The sequence below is a fragment of the Meriones unguiculatus genome, chromosome 20, assembly GCF_030254825.1.
Source record: "Meriones unguiculatus strain TT.TT164.6M chromosome 20, Bangor_MerUng_6.1, whole genome shotgun sequence".
In the NCBI taxonomy this organism is placed as follows: domain Eukaryota; kingdom Metazoa; phylum Chordata; class Mammalia; order Rodentia; family Muridae; genus Meriones; species Meriones unguiculatus.
In genome coordinates, this window is record NC_083367.1 from 37,312,607 (window position 1) to 37,335,107 (window position 22,501).

Genomic DNA, 22,501 nt, shown 5'->3' on the forward strand with positions numbered 1-22,501 from the left:
GGCTGCTTGCGATGGCAATAAATTGCATTTTACAGACCCGTGTCGGCTCGGAAGGAGCAAGCCATTTTGGAAGTCAAGCCACTTACAGATGTTTGGCCCGACAGTGCGGTTGAGAAGATACGAAACGAGGGCGGGTGATTTTACACACACACACAGGCACAGCGGAGAGACTTAAAAAAAATCTAAGTATGCGATCTTTGGCTGCTCCTTGGATTTCTTCCCATTTCAGATCTGAAAAGACCTAGAATAGAGGGGATAGGAGGAAAAAAACGTGATCCGTTAAAGCGAGGTTTTTGCCGTTTTGAGGGGAGCAGAGCAAGTTAAAAATCGAGAAAATGAAGTGTCAGAAGACCAAAGCACAACAAATTATTATTAACAGAATATGATAAAGGAGAAAACACAAAATGCATGTCATGACTTTTGGTCCTCAAGAAACTTATACCAACCATTTGTAAATTAAAAATTGCAGCACCACAACTTCTGGAGAGCCCTTTGATGCCTATGAAACCATTTCAAGGCTGCATTGAGGAAACGCTGGGTTTTCTTAATGCTATTTAGCTACTTTGGTGGGTGGGAAAATGGAAGCGCTTAACACCTTTGTGAATGTACTGTTTCTTTTTACTGAGTTGAGGTGTTACTCACAAACTATGAGTAAAAAAGGAAAAATAACTGCTTTTTCTTATAAATGAAACTGCTAAACTTCATTAGATAAAATTCAGAGTGAAAATTATTTTTTAGTTCCAGTGTGCAGGTAATGTTTCTCCTACTTGACAGAAATTTGATTAGTCGCTCTTTTGGACACGTTCAGGCTCAAGTGGGTTGCTATGGTGAGATGTCTTTGTCCAGTGGTCTTTTAAAGTGATTGCAGGACAGGCCCATTCACGTTTAAGGAGATTAAAGTGGGGAGAGAACCACTTTTATTGTCAGTACACCAAGCAGTCAAATAGGGCCTACCAGTTCAATCTCCGCTGTTTGTATGTATCAGAGTAAAAGTCTGCTGTGGCGGGAGACACAGATTACCACGGCTGATAAACAACACACAAAGCTCTTATTAATGTTAGTCTTGCGGGATATTAGCTAAGATAAAGAAAAAAGTACTGTATGCTGTAAGGCACACTGTAAGATTAAGTGACCACTTGAAGGTTAAAACATGGCTCCAACGAGGTTGGTCTGTGCAGTTACGGCAGGCACCCTGCAGACTTCAGTTGTCCTATGAAAACAGTGTTATGTGCTTCTTAAATACATGTTGCTGTTTGGCTGGAGGTGTGTTATGAGTTATATAAAATTTGTTTCTGGGTGGATGGATGGAGATTATGTATGTATGTATCAAGGACTAAGAAGATCTACCTGGTTATCACTAGTTTGGTTCATTTTCTTACAGGTGTTTTCTTTTTCTTTTATTGTATGTTTTTAAAAGTCATATATAACAGCTTTTAGGGGGAGCAGTCCTCTTTTTCCCTGGGACATCCAAGAACTGGCTTCAGGCCTCTCTATTTTATTACTGCTTATCAGTAATAAACTTTATCCAGTAGTTTCTTTACCATACACAGTTCTTTAGAATCCTAACCCTCCACCTTGGTCCCTTAGATGCACTGTTCTGTGTTTCTAAGTACACTGATAGAGTTTAGGAAAACTAACAACATCATGCTGATTGAGAGGTAGAACAATGCCTAGGTGACTCCTCAACAGAAAACCATATTACAACTGATGGGTCAGAATGTAGGGGTACCACATGAGGATTTGAGACCCCAAATCACTACTTTCTACTTCTTTTTTTCTTTCTTTTTTAGGAAAGCTATCTGAGAAAGATTTTTAGCTTTCTGAAGTGAAAACTTTGAACTTACTGCCTAGGGCTGTTGTTACAGGCCAATTACTTTTCCCTCAAATTCATAGATTGAATCTCTATCATCTAGTACCTCAGAATGTGACACTGGTTATAAATAGGTCCCTTAAAGAGGGGATTAAATTACATGAGGCTGTTGAGGATACCAGTCAGGATGTCGTCTCTTATCTTCATTTAAAAGAAAAAAAAGTGCATATGAGGAAACACCACAGGATATGTACATAAAGGCATTGTGAAGAAAGGACAAGAAGGAAGCATTCAAAAGCCCAGGGACTGGCCTCTGAAGAAACAAAGCAAAGCTATCAGTCTTGGAAGGTCCTAGTCTCTAGTACTGTGAGGAAATAAGTTTCTGTTGTTTAAGTTTATGATAGTCCTAAAAACAGAGAAACTATAATACATTTTTTTTTTCTCATAGCCAGTTAAGTTTGCTTGAGTATTTAAGCATGTTTTGTCCTAATTCTCATCAGTCATCAAGTACCTCCTGAGCCATGAAATGCAGTAGGGAGGATTCTGTGAGGATATGGAATGGAGTGCAGAGCCATCCTCTAACAGAGGAGTCTATTGTTGAGCATTATCTGGATGTTTGAATAGACAGGTATGTTTCCATGGATCCAGAACTCCTCTACAGAGGGCTTCTGAGACTCTGAAAAATGTAGTTAAATTGAGGTCACACAGAACCCAAGTTAACCAGTAGGATTAAAATGTGCTGAATGAAATTTCCTTGGAACTGGGAATGAAATGGAGTATCAGTCCTGCCTGCTGCAAAGGCAAAACAGAAATGGTGAAGTAACTTTTTAAAGGCTTTCATGGGGGTGGGAGAGGTCACACACACGGAGGTCAGAGGACAGTTTTGTGTAGTCGGCTCTCTCCAACCTGTATATGGGTTCTGGGGGTGGTGCGCAGGCCAGCATATGGAGAGCCTTTTCCTGCTGACCCCCAACGTTGCTTTTGTTGTGCTTTTCTTGTTTTATTGTGTACTATTGCAGTGTTGTCTTTGAAGGTTATTTGTTTGTTTACTGCCACCTCTAAAGACATAGTGTTGCTTCTCTGTTTGCTGGCTTATTTCTGTTGCTGTTTGCAGTGCTAGGCATTGAGTCCAGGTTTCTCATACATGATAGGCAAGTTGTATCCCAGGCCAGGCCAACTACTGAACTGTGATCTTTGTTAGCATAAAGACTCACTTTTCTTATAGTAACAGAATGGCAAAACTTAGTGGCTCTTTTAAACACTTTTTCTTGTAAAACTGTAGACTGTGCAGACTTGCTAGAGTTTTCGGATATTTATAATAAATCTCAATAATTTTAATTTATTGCCTATATACAGAGAACATATATTGTTAAATTTCTGTGCTAAGCTGTAAGATAAAGCATATAAAGATCGTATGGTCCAGTGGCAAAGGTAGATTATGTGATCAAAGAGTATGACAAAAGGAGAAAGACTTAGGTTCCACTTTAACCAGTGACATTAAAATGAGCAAAAGAAGTTTTCTTTACTCTTTGTAAAGAATATTTAGCAGACATTTTGAGCAACCCAGTACCCTAGGTTAGGATGGTAAGGATCACCATCCAGGATAGCAACTAAGGGCAGGTACTCAGGAGCTGACTAACACCTGTCACAGTTTATCGCTGTCTTCACCACAGCAGTTAAAATAAAAGTGTTCTTTATGTGCGGAAAAACAGAGACATAAAATTTCCTGGGGGCATAGGCTGGCCAGCCCTGTGCTAATGACTTCATTAATGAATCCCTTAAGAATAGACTCTCTAAACGGAATCACACATTTTATCCTGCACCCTTATCTATTTTAGAATTGATGCCAAATTAGGAAGCCTACTTCCTGCTTTTTCTTGAGTTTGACTTATTGTATGTGTGTTTGTGTGTGTATGTGTACATGGAACATGGCACATATATGGGAGGTAAGGAGACAACCAGAATGGGCTGTCCTCTTTCAGCCTAGGGGTCGGTCTAGGTGGTCAGGTTTGCATGGCCAGTACTTTTCCCAATGAACCAACTCAACAGCCCTTTAAATTTATAATGTTTCCATGTGTTGAACAGAGTGCCTTTTTGTCATTGTCTGCTCTATATTATTAATAAATGTTTTACAGTTTGATATCCATTGCTACCTACCAGTCCATTAAAAGTTTGTTAAAGATGCCTGGCATATATCTGATACCTATTTGTAGTTGAGCCACTGTGAAATACCCATTAGACAGCTACAAATTAAAACAATCTTCTTTCTAAATCAGCGTTATTATGTGAATGTTGAAATTTGTTTTATTATTACATTGCTTTAACCAGAGTGTTAATGGAAATGGCTAAAAATTCTGTTTCTTATTTGTAATTTCTTAAGCACTCATCCTTTATCCTCTTTTAAATCAGATCCTTCTAACCCCTTGAACTCAGTCTTCCTTGCAGCATGTCTTCTTTCCTTTTTATATTTCTTTGCCTTTTCCACTCATCACAGGTTTTCCTCTTTACCTGATACTGGGAGCAGGGAGGAGTGGTGAATAGAGGACACAGATCTTTAAAACATCTCTAGGCTAGACCACCGATTGTACAAAGTCCCTGCTAAACAAAGCAGCTTTTTCTAGTTGGTTGCTATAGAGACAAATGACATTACATGGAGTTACATTTGGCAGAGACTAATAAAGTAGGCTTTCTAAGTCTGGGGCCTTATGTATGTGCATGCCCTTTTAGAGACAGAAACTAGGAAGGATATGAAGGGAACAGATTTCACCAATGAGCTACAAGTAATTAATTGGTAGATGTTATCCAAGTGCCTGTAGGTATCATTACACAGTATTTTATGTTAAATAGAGCTTAACAGAGATATAACTCATAGCATATTCTCTCATTTAAGGTGTCTAACTTAATAGCTGTTTAAGGATCGTACAATCATCACCACAATTTTAGAGTGTTTGCATCAAGGTACTTTTAGGCCTACCATGATAGTTTACCCCTGTACCCATCACTCAGAAGGATGAGGCAGGAAGATGGCTAGCTCAAGGGCAGCCTGGGCTGCATAGCAAGATCTTGTCTCAAAAAATAAAATGACAAAACCAGCTGAACATGGTGATTTCCAGCACCCTCATGGCAGTTCACAACCCTCTATAACTCCAACAAAACCCTCCTCGGGCCTCCATGGACATCAAGTACATATGTAGTGCGAAGGCATGCATGCAGGTAGAACACTCATAAAGTAATAAAAAATTTTAAATGTTTTTGATTGTGACCGTGGTGATACATAAAGTATATTTCATTGGATTTTGATTTTGTATTTCTGTAGTGGCTAAAGCTCTTATCTTCATTTATACATTGGACATTTGTATATCTTCTGAGTAGGCCTCTTCAGATCTTTTTCTATTTTTAGTTGGCTCATTTGGGGTGTGTGTGTGTGTGTGTGTGTGTGTGTGTGTGTGTAAACTGTTTTATCTATTTTGACTTTTTTGGCTTGTGCCACAAAACCATTACCTATTACAAGGTCAAAGATCTACTATAGTTTTTTAAGTTTGTTTGTTTGTTTGTTTGTTTGTTTTCCCTACTTGTTGTAAGGAACAGCACCGGCTCAGGACACTCCAATATCACGTTCTCAGCACAAAGATTTATTTGCCCCAGAGGGAAAAAGGGCAAGGAATAAGAGAAAATGACAGGAGAAAGAGGGCAAAGGGAGAAGGGAAAAGGAACAAGGGAGAAGGAGAAAGGATATTTGCCCTTAGGTACTGCCTCTGGATGGAGAGGAGACAGACAAGGCATATAGGAAAATGGCAGTTTATAAAGGTAAAAGGGGGAAACCCATATTAGGATGAGGTGTTTAATTTTTATGTCAGTTAGGTGAGCAAAAGGGGACTTTTGATTGCTGGGATTTCAGTTCTTTGGTAACTGGGCCTCTGTAGTGAGGCTCTGGAGGAGGAAGTGGCCAAATAAGGGAATAGATCTTGGCTAGCTTCAGGAATGTAATCTAAGGATCTTTCGGAAGGCAGAGGAAACAGGGAAGAAGGGCAAGGCCCACCAGAGCCTTGTTTGCTGTGCTCCACCCAGCTAGAGTGTCCCTTCATTTGTAGTGTATTTTTAGCGCCTTATAAGTATGTCTTTATTTCATTTGAATTATATTTGTAGCTAGCGTGAAGCATGGAAGCCAAAAATCATATTTTTTGCAAGGAGGTGTCCAGTATTCAGGAGCATCTGTTGAAAACTTTTCCTATCAGTTGGTGTTGGTTTAGACTTCCCTTTTTTTTTTTTTAAAGATTTATTTATTATTTATACAACATCCTGCCTGCACACTAGATCTTACTATAGATGGTTGTGAGCCACCATGTGGTTGCTGGGAATTGAACTCAGGACCTTTGGAAGAACAGTGAGTGTTCTTAACCTCTGAGCCATCTCTCCAGCCCTAGACTTCCCTTTTTTTTCTTTTAGATTTTTATTTTTGTGTCTATGTGACTATGTGCCATGTGTGTGCACATGGAGGGCAGAAGGGGATCCCAGATCCTCTGCCACAGAAATTACAGGCAGCTGTGAGACCCCTGGTGTTGATCTGGAAAACCAGCAAGCACTCTTTTTTTTTTTTTTCCACTCTTAAGTATAGAAGTAGCTCTCTAGCCTCATTAGTTTAGAATTTTTATGAAAACCAACTTTGCTATAAATGTGTGTGGACAGTTGTACTGCTAACTGTCCTTGCATTGCACAGATTCCCATACCTTGCAGACAGCTTTGAAATGAGGAAATGTGAATCTTTCAATTTGTTCTCTGTTTTTCAAGATTAACTTTTTGGGAGCCTTAAATTTTCACATGTATTTTAAGGATATTTTGTCAGTACTGTACAGAGGCCACCTTCAATGTAGATAAAGATTGAATTGAACTTGGGCATATTTTTTAGTATTTTTAAAAATCTTATATATGTTTGTCTGTGTGGTTTTGTGCATGTGGGAACAGACACCCACAGAGACCAGAGGTGTGTTGAGTTTGCGCAAGCTGAAGTTACAGATGGTTGTAAGCTGCCTGGTGTGGTTGTTGGGAAGTAAACTCAGGTCCTTCTAAAAAAGCGTGATACGCTCTTCACCCAGGTCATCTTTCCAGCCCCACTTCTAAGGAGCATCACCATTGTAGCAATGTTGTCTTTAATAAGCAAACATGGCATGTGCTTCTTTGTCCCATCCCTTTTAACTTTTTCTCAAGTATTTTGTAGACTTTAGGGTCTTAAGTTCTGTCCTGTCTTGTTGGATTCATTACTGCTTCTTAAGGCTATAATGAATGGAAATATTTTCTTATTTGAATGATATACAAACATCTGCCCTTACCTTTTTTAAATCAATTTAACTAATTAATATGAAATTTTTTCATATAATATATTTGGATCATGATGTTTTTTTCATCGTTCCCAACTCCTTCTAGATCCCCCCTGCATCCCTAACCAGACAGCTTCATGGTCTTTCTCTCTCTCAAAAGTAAAACAGAACCAACCCAATTAAAAAATATATATATTGAAATGAAAGAAAACATGCCCTGGAGTGTGGTGGATAGACCCAGTGATACTCTGTGAGAGAAAACTGATTGTCTCTTTGCCAACAGGTATGGATTACAAATTGCTTCTTTGTAAGGAGTGGGACTTTGAATCCACTTCCCCTTCTCAGTGCTAGAATTTTGTCGCATCTAAACCTGTGTAGGTCTTCTGTGTGCCATTACAGTTTCTATGGGTGTGTATATATATAATTCCTGTTGTGTCTGCAAGATACTATTTCCTTGAAGTCATCTACCACCTCTGGCTCCTATACTTTTTCTGCCTCCTCTTCCACATAGATCCCCAAGCCTTGAAGGGAGAAGTTTAACAAAGACACCTCATTTAGGATAGAGTGATCCAAAGTCTCTATTTGCACATTGTCCTATTGTGAGCCTCTTGTTAATTATCATTTACTGCAAGAAGAAGCTTCACTGATAAGGGTGGAGTGGTGCACTGGTCTGTGGTATAGAATGTGTTGTTAGGACTCATCCTCTTACTGTGTTCCTTTAGCAGAATAACAGTAGTAGATTTTCTACTAGGACTCATGGCATATCTAGTCTCAAGTTCTTTGCCACTTTAGCAGTGTCAGATACGGGTTTCATGTCATGGAGTGGCCTTTAAATGCAATCAAAAAGTTGTTGGTTACTTCCGTAACACTTGTACCATTACTGCACCAGTGTTTCATGAAGGCAGGTTGCTCTTGTAGGCCATACGGTTGTATCTGGGTGATATTGATGATTACTTTTTTACTCCAGTAGCAAAATACCTTCCAGCACCATGGATGCCAGTCTGTAGGCGTGATGTTTCTAGCTAGGCACCACCTTGATTTCTGCATATTCAATGATATATGTAAGCAGGGTCTTCAGCAATAGGGTCTCAACATCAGGGTGTGGAAAATAATTACAGGTTTTGCAATAGTCTGTGGTGTTTGGGAGGATCTTTGAGATCCTTTTGGCCATCAGATCAAACAAGATGCACCCCATTCCTGACACTGAAGATTTTACTTTGTGGCATTGTTGCCTCTATTATATGGTGGCTGCATTTAATTTTTTTTCATATATGTATTTATTTTAGGAGGTTTCTACAGTAGTAGGTTTCCATATGGTTTTTGAGCAGGCCTTTAAAGCTACTTGTCCCTTCTCATATTCTCTCCTTTTCCCTGCCCTCCCATCCTTCTCCTCCATTCAATTCTTCTATTATAGTTTCCCCTTGCTTTAGAACACATATTTCTCCTTTGTAAGACACCTCTTACCCTGTCACTCCTTACTAGTTACCTAACCTACCTATCCTCTGTGGTTATTTGGATTGAAGCACACATAGCTAAAGCTTCAAAGCTAACGTACACATATAATAGAAACATTCAATATTTGTCTTTTTGGATCTGGATTACCTCACTCATTCTTTACCTGGATATATTATCATTTCGTTTTTCTTAACAGTGGAATAATATGCAATTATGTAAATGTACCACATTTTCATTATTTTTTTCATCAGTTGATGGACATCTAGGCAATTTCCAGTTTGTAGCTAATATGAATAGAGCAGCAATCAACATGAATGAGCAAGTGTTTCTAATAGGATGTGGAGTCTTTTTGGTATAGGACCAGCAGTGGTACAGCTAGATCTTTAGGTAGATCTATTCCAAGCTTCCTGAGGAACTGCCACCCTGATTCCCATAGGAGCTGTGGCAGTTCACACATCTACCAGCAATGTTCTCCTTTCCAAAACTTCTTGCCAGCCTGTGCTGTCATTTGTTTTATTAATTTTGGCCATTCTGACTGGTACAAGATGAAATCTCAAAGTAGTTTCAATTTTCATTTTCCTGGTGGCTAAGGATGTTGAACATTTTTCAAAGTGTTTCTCAACCATTTGTGTTATATCTTTTGAAAAAACTATTTAGTTCTATACCCAAATTTTTATTGAGTTACTTATTTTCTTATGCTCAGGATTTTTTGTTCTTTATATGTTCTTGATATAGACCCTCTATAATTGGCAGAAGGTTTATTTTTTTTTTCACATTCTGTAGGTTGCTGCTTTGCTCTAATGATGGTGTCCCTTGATCTACAAAAGCATTTTAGCTTCACAAGATCACACATATTAATTAATGCCTGTGCTATTGGTGACCTGTTCAGAAAGTCACTTTTTGTGCCAATGAGCGCAAACCTAGTCCCCACTTTGTCTTCTATCAAATTCAAGGTAATTAGTCTTATACTAAGGTCCTTGATCCATTTGGGCTTGGATTTGAGCAAGTCATAGATACAGATCTATTTGCATTCTTCTGCATGCAGCTATCCAGTTTGACTAGCAACATTTGTTGATGATGCTGTCTTTTCTGCAATGCATGTTTTTGCCTCCTTTGTAAAAATCAGGTGCAGAATTATATCTGGGTTTTCTATTGTTTACCCATCTTTTTTTAAGATGTATTTATTTGTTACTTATGCTGTATTCCGCTGCAAATGTGCCACAGGCCAGAAGCGGCACCAGATCTCAGTATATATAATTGTGAACTGGGAATTGAACTAGTGACCTTTGGAAGAATAGGCAGTGCTCTTAACCTCTGAGCCATCTCTCCAGCACTAGGTTTTCTATTGTATTCCATTGATCCATGTGACTATTTTAATGTCAATAACATGCTGCTTTTTAGTACAATATATTTCTGTACAACTGTAAATCTGGGATGGTGTTACCTCCAGCAGTCTTTTTTATTATTCAGGATTGCTTTAGCTATCTTGGTTTTTTTGTTGGTGGTGGTGGTGGTGGTGGTTTTTTGTTTTGTTTTTTTAGTTTTATGTAAACACACATCTAATGTGTGTGTGTGTTTCCATATGAAGTTGAATATGGTATTTTCAATTTCTGTGAAGTATTGAGTTGGAGTTTTGATGAAGATTGCATTGAACCTATCTATAGATTGTTTTGGTAGAATTTTCACTATTAATTCTACCTGATCTATGAAATGAAAGATTTTTTTCCAACTTTTGATATCTTCTTCAATTTCTTTCTTCAAAGACTTGGCAGTTTTTAATCATACAAGCCTTTCACTTGCTTGGTCAGAGTTACATTAAGATATTTTATATTTTCTGAGACTATTTTGAAAGGTGCTGTTTCCTTGATTTCTTTCTCAGTTTGTATGTTAAAATTTCAAAGAAAACTGTATTTTGTATTTTACATTTGTATTTGCTTGTCATTTGTATATTACAGGGCTGCTGATTTTTATGAGTTAATTTTGTATCAGGCTACTTTGATGAAAGTGTTTATCAGCTTTTAAGCATTTCCCAGTGGATTTTTTTGGGTCACTTATGTATACTATCAAATCATCTGCAAATAAAGATACATTTAGCTTCTTTCCAATTTGTACCTCTTGATCTCTTTTAGTTGTCTTATTGCTCTAGCTAAAAGTTCAGGTACTATGTTGAACAGGTATAGAGAATAAAAAACCTTGTCTTCCTGATTTTAGTGGAATTGTTTTGAGTTTCTCTCTATTTAATTTAATGTTGGCTATGGGCTTGCTGTAAACTGCCTTTATTATATTTGGAGATGCCCCCTGTATCACTAAACTTTCCAGGACTTTTACCATGAAAGGGTGTTGGGTTTTTGTCACAGGCCTTTCTTCATCTAATGAGATGATCATATGGGTTGTTTTTCTTTGTTTGTTTGTTTTTCTCTTTCTTTTCTTTCAGTTTTTAGTTTGTTTATGTCTTTGTTTTTTTGTTCTGGAACTTTCAGATGTGCTGTTAAGTTGCTAGTATGAGATCTCTTCAGGATTTTTGTTTTGTTTTGTTTTTTTTAATGTGGGCATTTAGTGCTTTGTACTTTCCTTTTAACAATGCTTTCAATGTGTCCCGTAAGTTTTGGTATGCTGTGTAATCATTTTCATTCAGTTCTAGAAAGTCTTTATTTCTGTCTTGGCCCATTTTTTTTATTCAGTAGAGAGTTGTTTAGTTTCAATGAATTTGTAGACTTACTGTTGTTTGTGTTGTTATTAATATTCAGTTTTAATCTATGGCACTCTGCTAGGATGCAGGGTGTTATTTCAGTTTTCTTGTATCTCTTGAGACTTGCTTTGTATCTGAGTATGTGGTCAATTTTAGAGAAAGTTCCAGAAGGTACCAGGAAGGTATCTTCTTTTGTGTTTTGGTGAAACATTCTGTTAAAATGTTAGGTCCATTTGATTTATAATGTCTGTTAGCTCTGGTAAGCTCTTTTTACTTTGTGTCTGGTGAGAGTGGATATTGAAGTCTCCCATCAGTGTGTGAAGATCAATATGTGATTTTAAGCTGTAGTACGGTTTCTTCTACAAATTAGGATGGCCTTGTGTTTAGGACATAGACGTTAAGAACTGAAATGTCATTTTCGTAGATTTTTCCTTTGATGACTATGCAGCATCTTTCCCTCTCTCTTCTAATTTGCTTGGGTTTAAAGTCTATCTTAGATAATAAAGTGACTACATTACCTTGCTTCTTAGGTCCATTTTCTTGGAATGTGTTTTTCCAACTCTTTTCCCTGAGGTGATATTTGTTCTTGGTGCTGATATGTTTTTTGGATGCAGCAGAAGGATGGATCCTGTCTTTGCTTCCATTCTGCTAGTCTGTGTCTTTTTACTACAAAATTGAGACTATTGATATTGAGAGATATCAATGACCAATAATTGTTGATTCTTTTATTTTCTTATTGGTGGTAGTGCTGGTGTGTGTGTGTGTGTATGTGTGTGTGTGTTGTATGTGTGTTTTTTCCTTCTTTTGATTTTTCAAGTCTGAGATTATTCCCTGTGTTTTCATGGTTGTAGAACCTCCTTAGGTTGTAATTTTTCTTCTAGCACCTTCTGTAGGCCTGGGTTTGTAGATAAATATTGTTTAAATTTGGCTTTATTATGGAATATCTTAATTTTCCATCTGTGGTGATTGAAATGTTTGCTAGGTATAGTATTGTGGGCTGGCATCTGTGGTCTGTTAGAGACTGCAGCACATCTATTTAGGCCTTTCTTGCTTTTAGAGTTTCTAGTGGATGATGGTGCCCTGACATGTAGATGCTGAGCATCAAACCTGGATCCTCTGAAAGAACAGCCAGTGCTCCTAGCCATTGAGCCATCCCTCCAGACTATTTTAATTTTGATGAAGATCAATTTACCATTTTTCTTTTCATGTCATATGTATTTAAATCTTTACCGAAATCACAGTCACAATTTTTCCCCATTAATTTAGAGTAGTATTATGAATTCAACAGGCTTGAACACAAAATACAGTACCAATATAGTTACATGTACCGCCTATGCACATGTATTCTTCCCATTCCTGTGCTTACCTATATTGCACATTTCTGTCATTTAAGTCCATCCTTATTACTCCAGTTTACTCCTGTTATATGCGTATAGGTTTAACAAATGTGTACGTTTCTACAATCATTGTCTTCCACATAATAGCTTTACTCCCCCCTTCTCTTGCTTTGCCCATTCATTCCTCCCTCCCTCTAACTTATGACAACCACTGATCTTTTTACTCCTTCCAGAGTTTTTCAAGAATCTGATAGTTAGAATCATACAGTTTGTATTCTTTCTTAGCTTTTCTACCTAGCAGGATGCAGTTAAATATCTTCCATGTCTTTTTAGTGCTTGATGTTCAAGCACTGATACGAGTCTATTGTCTGATGTATTACAGTTTACCATTCACCTTCTGAAGGACAAACTGATTGCTTCCAGTTTTCAGCAATTCTGAAAACATCTTCTATAAGCAATTGTGAGCCAGTTTTTCCATACATACAGGTTTTTACATCCTTTAAATAAACACCAGCATGTGACATTGCTGGTTTGAATGGTAAGAGTTTGTTTTTATAAGTGCTACCACATTGTCTTCCAAAATAATTGCACCAATTTTCACATTCCCAGCTGAATGAGAGTTGCTGTTGTTTCAGCATCACTTGGGGTTATCACTACTTTGAATTTCAGCCATCTCAGTAGATCATTAATTCTATCTAATTGTTAATTCACATTTGACTAATTATTTCTTGTATTGAATATCTTACCTATCAGTCTGTGTATCTTTATCACTGGGATATACATTCAGGTCTTTTGTCTAGTTCTTTGTGTTGCTTTGTTTTATTGCTACATATTTCACTATGTAATCCTGGATAGCCAAGAACTTTTTAAAATAGACCACACTGGCCTTGAAGTAATAGATGCTTCTGCCTCCCAAGTGCTGAGATTAAAAGCATATGCCACCACACCAGCCCCATAATTTAAAATCTTAAGTTCCACATATTTAAGTCTATACATTTGAGTTAACTTTTGTAAAACCCATAAGATCCATACCTAGATACTTAGATTCCTTGTTTTGCGTACAGATATTCAGATGTTCCAATACCAGTTATTGAAAAGATGATTCTTTGTTTCACTGTATTATCTTTGATACATTACCAAAGATCAGTAGACAGTTTTAATGAGTCTACTTCTGAGTTTTCTGTTCTCTTTCTTTTTTAAATTTTTATTTATTTTTTTCACAATTTTCTCATTATATATCCTGATTGAAGCCCCCTCCCTCATCTCCCCCAGTCTCACCCTCCCTCCCATTTCCCCCACCCCCTTCCCCTACTCCACTGAAAGGGGGAGTTCTCCACTGTTGCCATCTGCCCATAGCTTGTTAAGTCTCATCAGGACTGCCTGGATCCTCTTCCTCTGTGGCCTGGCAAGGCTGCATCATCGGGGGACAATGATCAAAGAGCAGTCAACTGAATTCATAATGGAGGCAGCCCCTGCTCCCCTCACTCAGAGATACACATGGAGATTAAGCTGCCAATCTGCCACCTCTGAGCTGGGTGTGTGTTTTGGGGGGGGGGGTGTCTAGGTCCTCTCCATGCATGGTCTTCCATTGGTGCATCAGTCTCTGTAGTGCTCCCGGGCTCAAATATTTTAGTTTTGTTGGTCTCTTGTGCGGCTCCTTTCCCCTCCATGTCCCTCTAATCGCACCCCTCTCTTCCTCCATAAGACTCCCTGCTCTCTGCCCTGAGTCTCAGCATCTGTTTTGATCCCCTGTTGGGTGAATCCTTTCAGAGAACCCTCTATAGATCATCCTGTTTCCTCTCTCCCACCACCTCTGGTGTCTATCCTGTTTGCCATTCTGAATGAGAATTTTTAAATTTATTTTTTTTAGATGTAAATCATGAATTTATTTTCTTATAAATTGCAGTTCATTCACTTTGTATCCCAGCTGTAGCCCCCTCCCTTTTTCCCTCCTAATTCCACCTTCCCTCCCTCATCTCCTATGCCCCTCCCTTAGCCCACTAATAAGGGAGGTCTTCCTCCCCTTCCCTGACCCTAGCCTATCAGTGTCTCATCAGGACTGGCTGCATTGTCTTCCTCTATGGCCTGGTAAGGCTGCTCCCCCCTCAGGGGGAGGTGATCAAAGATCCAGCCACTGAGTTCCTGTCAGAGACAGTCCCTGTTCCCCTTACTAGAGAACCCACTTGGACACTGAGCTGCCACAGGCTACATCTGTGCAGGGGTTCTAGGTTATCTCAATGCTTGGTCCTTGGTTGGAGTATCAGTCTCAGAAAAGACCTCTGTGCCCAGATTTTTTGGTTCTGTTGTTCTCCTTGTGGAGGTCCTGTCCCCTCCAGGTCTTTCTATAAGCATCTTCCCTAGTGTCCTCCTTTTGCTTCTTTAGGTCTATAGATGGCTGCCCTGTATTATATGGCTAATATCCACTTATTAGTGAGTGTATACCATGCCTTTCTTTCTGTTTCTATACTAATTTTGTATTTATTCTTTTATTCTTCTTTCTTTCTTTCTTTCTTTCTTTCTCTTTTCCTTCCTTCCTTCCTTCCTTCTTTCCTTTCCTTCCCTTCCCTTCTCCTTCCTTCCTTCCTTCCTTCCTTCCTTCCTTCCTTCCTTCCTTCCTTCCTTCCTTCCTTCCTTCCTTTTAAAGACAGGGTCTCTCTATGTATCCCTAGATATCCTGGAACTCTCTATGTCAGTGGTTTTCAACCTTCCTAATGCTGTAACAGTTCCTCATGACTCCCAACCATAAAATTATTTTGTTGCTGCATCCTAACTGTAATTTTTGCTACTGCTATGACTCATAGCATAAAGATCTGATATTCAGGATATCTGATGTGTGACCCTCCCCCCACCTCCCACAAAGAGGTGAGAAAAAACACAGACTGAGAACCACTGTTCTATATAGACCAGGCTGGTCTCTAACTTAAAGAAATTTACCTGTCTCTGCCCTCCAAGTGATGGGATTAAATGTAGGAACCACTATGTCCTGCTGATTTTGCATTCTTCATTTGTCTTTCACTCCTGATATTACAATAGATAGAACTTCTAGTGTAGTGTTAAAAAGCAGCGGTGATAAGGGACAGTGTTGGCTTGTTCCTGATCTTGTCAAGCAAAACTACAAACTTCCCACCATTTGTCTATGGTGTTACCTATAGCGTTTTGTTTTTTTAAGATGTTCTTTATCACACTAAGGAATTTATTCCTATTCAAGTTTTCTTGGAGATGTTGTTGTTGATGTTATGTGTTTATTTAAATAATGAATGGCTGATGGATTTGAAAACTTCTTTTTTATATCTTTTGATATGTTCATGTGATTTTTATTTCTTCTGTGAACTGTTAATGTGCTTGATAATATCAAAAGATTTTTCTTTTTTTAACTTTTTTTAAATCTTTATTAATTACACTTTATTCACTTTGTATCCCCCGTGTCGTTCCCTCCCTCCTCCCATCCCAATCCCTACCTTCCTCCCCCTTCTCCCCACATGCCCCTGCCCAAGTCTACTGATAGGGGAGGTCTTCTTTTCCTTCCTTCTGATCCTAGTCTATTAGGTCTCATTAGGAGTCGCTGCAGTGTCTTCTTCTGTGGCCTGGTAAGGCTGCTCCCCACTCGGGGAGATAATCAAAGAACAGGCCAATCAGTTCATGTCAGAGGCAGTCCCTCTTCACATTACTATAGAACCCACTTGGAGACTGAACTGCCATGGGCTACATCTGTGCAGAGGTTCTAGGTTATCTCCATGCATGCTACTTAGTTGGAGTATCAGTCTCAGGGAAGACCCCTGTGCTCAGATTTTTTGGTTCTGTTGTTCTCCTTGTGGAGCTTCTGTCCTCTCCAGATCTTACTATTTCCCACTTCTTTCATAAGATTCCCTGCATTCTGCCCAAAGGTTAGCCATAAGTCTCAGCATCTGCATTGATAGTCTGCAGGGCACAGCCTTTCAGAGGCTCTCTGTGGCAGGCTCCTAACTTGTTCCCTGTTTTCTTCTTCTTCTGATGTCTATCCTCTTTGCCTTTCTGGATGGGGATTGAGCATTTTAACCAGAGTCCTCCCTCTTGATTAGTTTTTTTAGATGTACAGATTTTAGTAGGTTTATCCTATATTATATGTCTATATGATTAAGTATATACCGTGTCTGTCTTTCTGCTTCCGGGATAGCTCACTCAGGATGATCTTTTCCAGCTCCCACCATTTACCTGCAAATTTCATGAATTCCTTGTTTTTTATTGCTGAGTAGTATTCCATTGTGTATCATCAACTGATTTTTGGAAGCTGAATTTTCCTTGCATATATACATGAGATAAATATCTCTTTGTGATGATACGAAATTATTTTTGTACATTGATTTTGTGTACCAATGTTTTGTTGAGGATTTTGACATCTTTTTTCATGTTTTTTATATCAATTCAATATACATCATGGTCATAGGCTCCTCACTCCTCTCCCAGTCATGCCCTCCCTCCCTCCTGCATCTCTCCTCGCCTCTGTTGCCTGCTATGTTTTATTTTGGCATTTTTATTCATAAGAGATGATGACCTTTCCCTTTTGTGTATGGCTTTGTCTGAATTTTTAGGATATTAGACTGCCCTCCAAGCATTAGTAAGCAGCATTCTATCTGCCTTCCTCTTTTGGAAAGACTGTAGAGGCTTCATGCAGTTGCCATCTGATCCTAGAGCTGTTTGTGTGGGATGCTGCCAATTATCAATGTAAAACTGCTAGTAGGTATTGCATCCAGACTGTACCTTTAAGGGAATTGGTTTATTTCTTTCAGGTTATCATCTCTGTAGGCATAGAATTGCTCATATGCCCTCCTTGTTCTTTTGTGTCCATACGATACTTTTTTTTTTTTTTACTTCTCATAGTTTTTAGTACTTTTTTTAGTCTTCTTTCCTTCTTAGTTATTCTCTCTAGAGGCTTAAAATTTTCATTGATTTTTTTTTTTTAAGAACTGGCTTTTGGTTTTGATTTTTCTCTTTTGATTTCGTGTTATCAATTTCACTAATATCTCTACTGATTTTTTTTTTCTCTTATGCTTACTCTGGATGTAGTTTAGCTTCCTTTCTGGATTTCGAAGATGGAAACTCAAGTTATTTTTTTCCTCCTAACCATGATCAATCTGTATCTCAAGTGTCCCTCTTAGTACTGCTTTTGCTGTGCCCTGCAACTTTTTATAAGTTGTGTTTCCATTTCCATTTAGTTTAAATGATTTGTAATTTCTCTTGAGATTTTGTGATTGAGCCATGTTATTTAGAATATGCTTACCCTAGATTTTGCACATACAGTACACCTTCAAGTAACTCAGTACTGCTTAATGAGCAGTGCTCATGGTAATTTTGCTATTGTTTCTTAGATTTATATTTCTCTGCATCACCATTTGTTTGTTCAGTTTTATTAAAACCTTTACATGCTAGTCATGTAATTGCTTTAAAGCCTGTTTGGTGATTTCAACATCTCTGATTGTTCTGCCCCTTCAGATTGTGGAGTTGTCCCTCCAGATTGTGGTTCTGCCTTGTGTTATATCTTGGAATTTTCTGTTGAAGGGTAAATGCAAAAAGGAATGGCCTTTTGTCTTGTGGTGATGAGTTGTTACATAGCTGGAGCATTCTGAAGCCTTTACTGAGCCCTGTCTCTTGCCTGTGTATTTTGCACTGCTTCTCTGTTTGGGGTCTCCTTTTTCATTTCCCATTGTCACATCCTTGAGTGCTATGGAATGAGTAAGGGAGGCTGGATCAATATATTTCCCCTTCCATGTAGATTAAGCTCTGGTAAAATAATTTCTCCTGAGAACAGGCCTTGTTAAGAACAGCAAATCTTGCATATTTTAAGCAGTTCTTTTTTTCTCTGTCTGCCGGAAGCAGAAAAGGACTTCTCTCTTCACTGTGAGAGTCTAACTTTTAGAGGTAAAAATCACGGAAGTGTGGTGGTCCCCTGTGACTTGTAGCTGCAGTCTTCACTTGATACCTCCAGCAAACCCGTTATGGCTCAGGACTTTGTATTCCTTTGTTGGTTTTTGTTTTCTTTGTCTGGGTATTGGTTTTACAAAGGTTCAGCCAAGGAAGTTGTGATTCTGAGCGTCTACTTGACTACCTCCAGTTTGAGCCAGTGACCTGTCCTGTGTTCTTATTTCTTTGACTGATTGGAAAGGGTTATTTTTCAATTTATTCATCCTTGCACTCATCAGATGAAGTGATTTCTCCTTGCATGTTGCACCGGAAGCCAGAGTAACTTCCCATTTCTTCTTGTGGTTTGCCTATTATTTTTATACATCTATATTTATCTCTAACAGTTTTGAATTCATTTTTATAATGCATGTGGCATATGAATTAAGGTAAACTTTGCATAATGACACTAATGTATCTATAGTTGTTCACAGTGTTTTCTTTTTATTAGTTCATTGTAAGGTATATAGTGATGTCCTCTCCTTCATTCTTGATAATTGCAACTTATGACTTCTCTATTTATTTTTCCCCACCCCATTGGTCAGACTGGCTGAAATGTATCCCTTTTACTAGTATTAGCCATTGTAAGTACTTATCATGTGTTTTATTCCTTTTAAAGAACTTGCCTTGTTTACATATTTAAACTTATATATTTAAATTTATATATTTAAACTCAGTGTTTTCTTTTGTTATCCCCTTGTACAGCTAAATAAAAACTTGCCTGCAATTTAATAGCTAGAGTGACATAAGATTCAAACCAAGTTTAGCTGACTCCACAGTCTTTTGACCACTTTGCTCTATTGACTGGTGAAAGGTGGGGCAGAATCCAGCAGGGCATAAGAAGAGCTTTTTAGCTCCCCAACACTGTGACTAGAGACATTCTTGACATTTCCGTCTGTTCTTAACCACTCCTTGCTGCCATTGCATCCACCTCCATAAGAGCGTAAGAGTACCATTAGGTACTCCCAAAAGATTAAAGGCTTGGTCAGGACACCCGAAAGGACGTTCAGAAGACTTCAGAGCCTTCTAGCTGCCACAGAATACTAAATAACACATTGGGTTGTTTACAGAGCATAAGCACTGCTGAGTCCTCTAGCACCAGACCACCTGACAGCATCCTAGGGCTGTCGATTTGGAGTGCAAAAAGAGCCTTGATTATGTTTTGTTTTGTTTTTTTATTCATGGATATGAGATATCCTTTTGAAAATAAAGGCTAACATAGCTTCCTTGTTTCCTCAGGTCTGACAGTAACAGCTGTAAAAGACTCAGGAGAATGGAATTTGGAGGCTGGTGCCTTGGTGCTTGCAGATGCTGGCCTGTGCTGTATTGATGAATTTAATAGCCTCAAAGAGCATGACAGAACCAGCATCCATGAAGCAATGGAACAACAAACCATAAGTGTTGCTAAGGCTGGGTAAGCATTTATATCTTATAACACCAAAGAAGTGGAGAAATTATTCAGTATAAATTGAAAGAAAATGGAACCATGTTTGTATACACTCAGGGATTATCAACCATCACTCTTGAAGTACAGAGTTTTACTTACTAGAATATAGGAGCGAATAAAGACATAAAAGTGAATTGTTGAGAGAAAGAATAGTTAAAAATAAAGTATAACAGACTGTCTTAGCTTTATATGTCTGTGAAGAGACACCATGATCAATGCAGCATTTAAATGAGGGCTTGCTCACAGTTACAGAGGGTTATCCTTTCATGACAGGGAGCATGGCACCAGGTGGGCATGGCACCGAGCTTACAACCTGATTCTCAGGCAGCAGGCAGAGAGAGAGAATAAGACTGGGCCTGGAGTGGGCTTTTGAAACCTCCCCCAGCGGCACACTTTCTCCATCAAGGCCACACCTTCTAATCCTTCCTAAACAGTCTACCAACTGCCTTATGGGGACCATCCCCATTCAAACCAACAAAAAGACTGACTTAACTCAGTGGGGGCAATTTATAGTCGTCTTTCAACATAGGATTCAACTTACTCTTTCCATAAAAATTGTGTATGTACACAGACAGTATTAAATACTGGGGATTTTGAAAGCTTCATGGAGTGCAATAGAGATAAATACAGTGAAATGTCTTCTAGGATTATATCTGTAAACTATAAAGCACTAGAAGACCAGGGAGACACACTTCATTTCACCCATCAGAAGGTAATATTATTATGATGTAAATTCTTCCCACACCAGTCTATAGACTCCATGCTATTCCAGCCAATTCTAACCAAGTGTTGATAACCTGATAAATTTTACAGAGAAAGGGACAAAAACTAGAGTTACCAAAACAAGTCTGAAAAAAGATAACTGGAGACCATAGGACCCAGATATATACTTGCTATATACTTCTTGGGGTAATACTTAAAGGATTCACGTAGAGTGAACACCCATATTCATTGTTGTACTACCCATAGTCTTTGTAAATGGAAGTCCATCAACATATGAATGAATAAAGAAACTGTGCTACACAATGGAATTTAGTTTAGCCATAGTGAAAAGTGAATTATGACATTTATAGGAAAATGAATAGAAATGAATATCATTGTGTTCACATCATGCTGTAACTCATGTGTTCACTTTTCAGACTGCTCACTCTGCATCACTGAATTGTTGAAGAGGAAGTTGGATTTCTTCCAACAGGAGTTATCTATTATTTTTGGTTAACAAATTTTAGAAACTGAAATTCATTACCTCTAACTAGTACTCTGCTAACCTTTCTGATGCAAAATGTCAAGTAAACACCAAATGCAAAACTCTTTAAAAAAATATTGTAGATATGTATGGCATGACACAGTGTTAATTCGCAGCAGATGAGGGTAAGTGTGAAAAGGTATACATAATCATTAGTTCTACTAAAAATTAAGGGTATAGGCTACTTTGAATTTCAGTCTTGGTGAAACCCTTACCTTGTCTTTATTTTCGGTTCAAGCGCTTCAAATGTGATCCCGTAGGGTATGAGTCTTCTGCGTATAGCCATCATTCATATGTTCTGGCCCCTATCTTAAACCATCAGAGGTTTTTCCTTGAGAGATTCAGTACTTTCTTATGGCATCATTTTCAAGAACCTTTGAAGATACCAGTTTTGTTTTCCCCTTTCTCATATCTTAAGTGACTAAGATATGTTGATTAGGAAACTATCTCAATTTGGATTGTGATCTCCTTAAGGATTACATGTAGAGCATTCTCTTAGAATATATCCTGCCTACAAGGCTATAGGGAAGTTTCTCTTGGGTTTTTTTTTTTTTTTAACATGTTATTTCAGATACACTAAAGGGTAATACTTCTTTCCAAAAACAAGAATTATAAACTTAACTATTACACTTATCTATGCTTATTAACCAAGTAGCCTTTTGAGTTGAGGCTAAACATATACTCTTTTCACATGGTGGGCACATACTTACATGGACATATTATAGCCCGTACACTTTCCATTGTAATGCTTAAGAAATTGGAAAGGAACCAAGGTGATTTCTGCAGTGTAAAGGCTTACTACAATCAGAATGTAAACAAAGATAAGAAAAATCCTCATGAAGCCGGGAGTTTGCAAAAATGGAAATCATGTCAGTAACCAAATAGAAGCTTCTTGGTAAATGATGAAGACCAACAGTTTCATTCCTTGCTCATGTTGCTTAAACTTGGAACTGTTGGGTGAGACAGTACCATCTGGCCACATTATGCCATACTAACCTCGAACTCTTGCGCCCAAGGGCTCCTCGTGTTCCAGAGTCTCAGAGAGCCAGAACAAGCATGTAGCACTGTCCCAAGCTCTGGGACATTTTGCATGTGTGTGCATGTGGGGTGCATGCACTCCTGTGTCACAGTACCACCGGTGTGTTTTTATTTGTCTAGCCCTATGAGGGTCTTTAAATCCTGCTTTGTGCTTAGCCGCTGTGTTTTTTAAATGGGGTTCTTTCAATACAGGAGTGTGAGACAGCTCTTCATGTGAAGGTTGACTCTCA

General features: G+C 38.4%; 1 protein-coding gene and 1 long non-coding RNA gene across 2 annotated transcripts in view; one reads left to right on the plus strand and one right to left on the minus strand.

Annotated features, from left to right (window-relative positions):
- Mcm9 (minichromosome maintenance 9 homologous recombination repair factor) overlaps positions 1-22,501 on the plus strand; it is a 69,489-nt gene that overhangs the window by 29,195 nt on the left and 17,793 nt on the right. Inside the window, exon 8 of the mRNA XM_021651967.2 lies at positions 19,780-19,954. Within this exon, the coding sequence (XP_021507642.1) occupies positions 19,780-19,954 (175 nt within the window). The remainder of the gene's footprint in view (positions 1-19,779; positions 19,955-22,501) is intronic.
- Positions 45-22,501, minus strand: part of LOC132649441 (uncharacterized) — a 78,544-nt gene continuing 56,087 nt past the window's right edge. The window contains exon 3 of the long non-coding RNA XR_009587877.1: positions 45-241. This is a non-coding gene — a long non-coding RNA (uncharacterized LOC132649441). The remainder of the gene's footprint in view (positions 242-22,501) is intronic.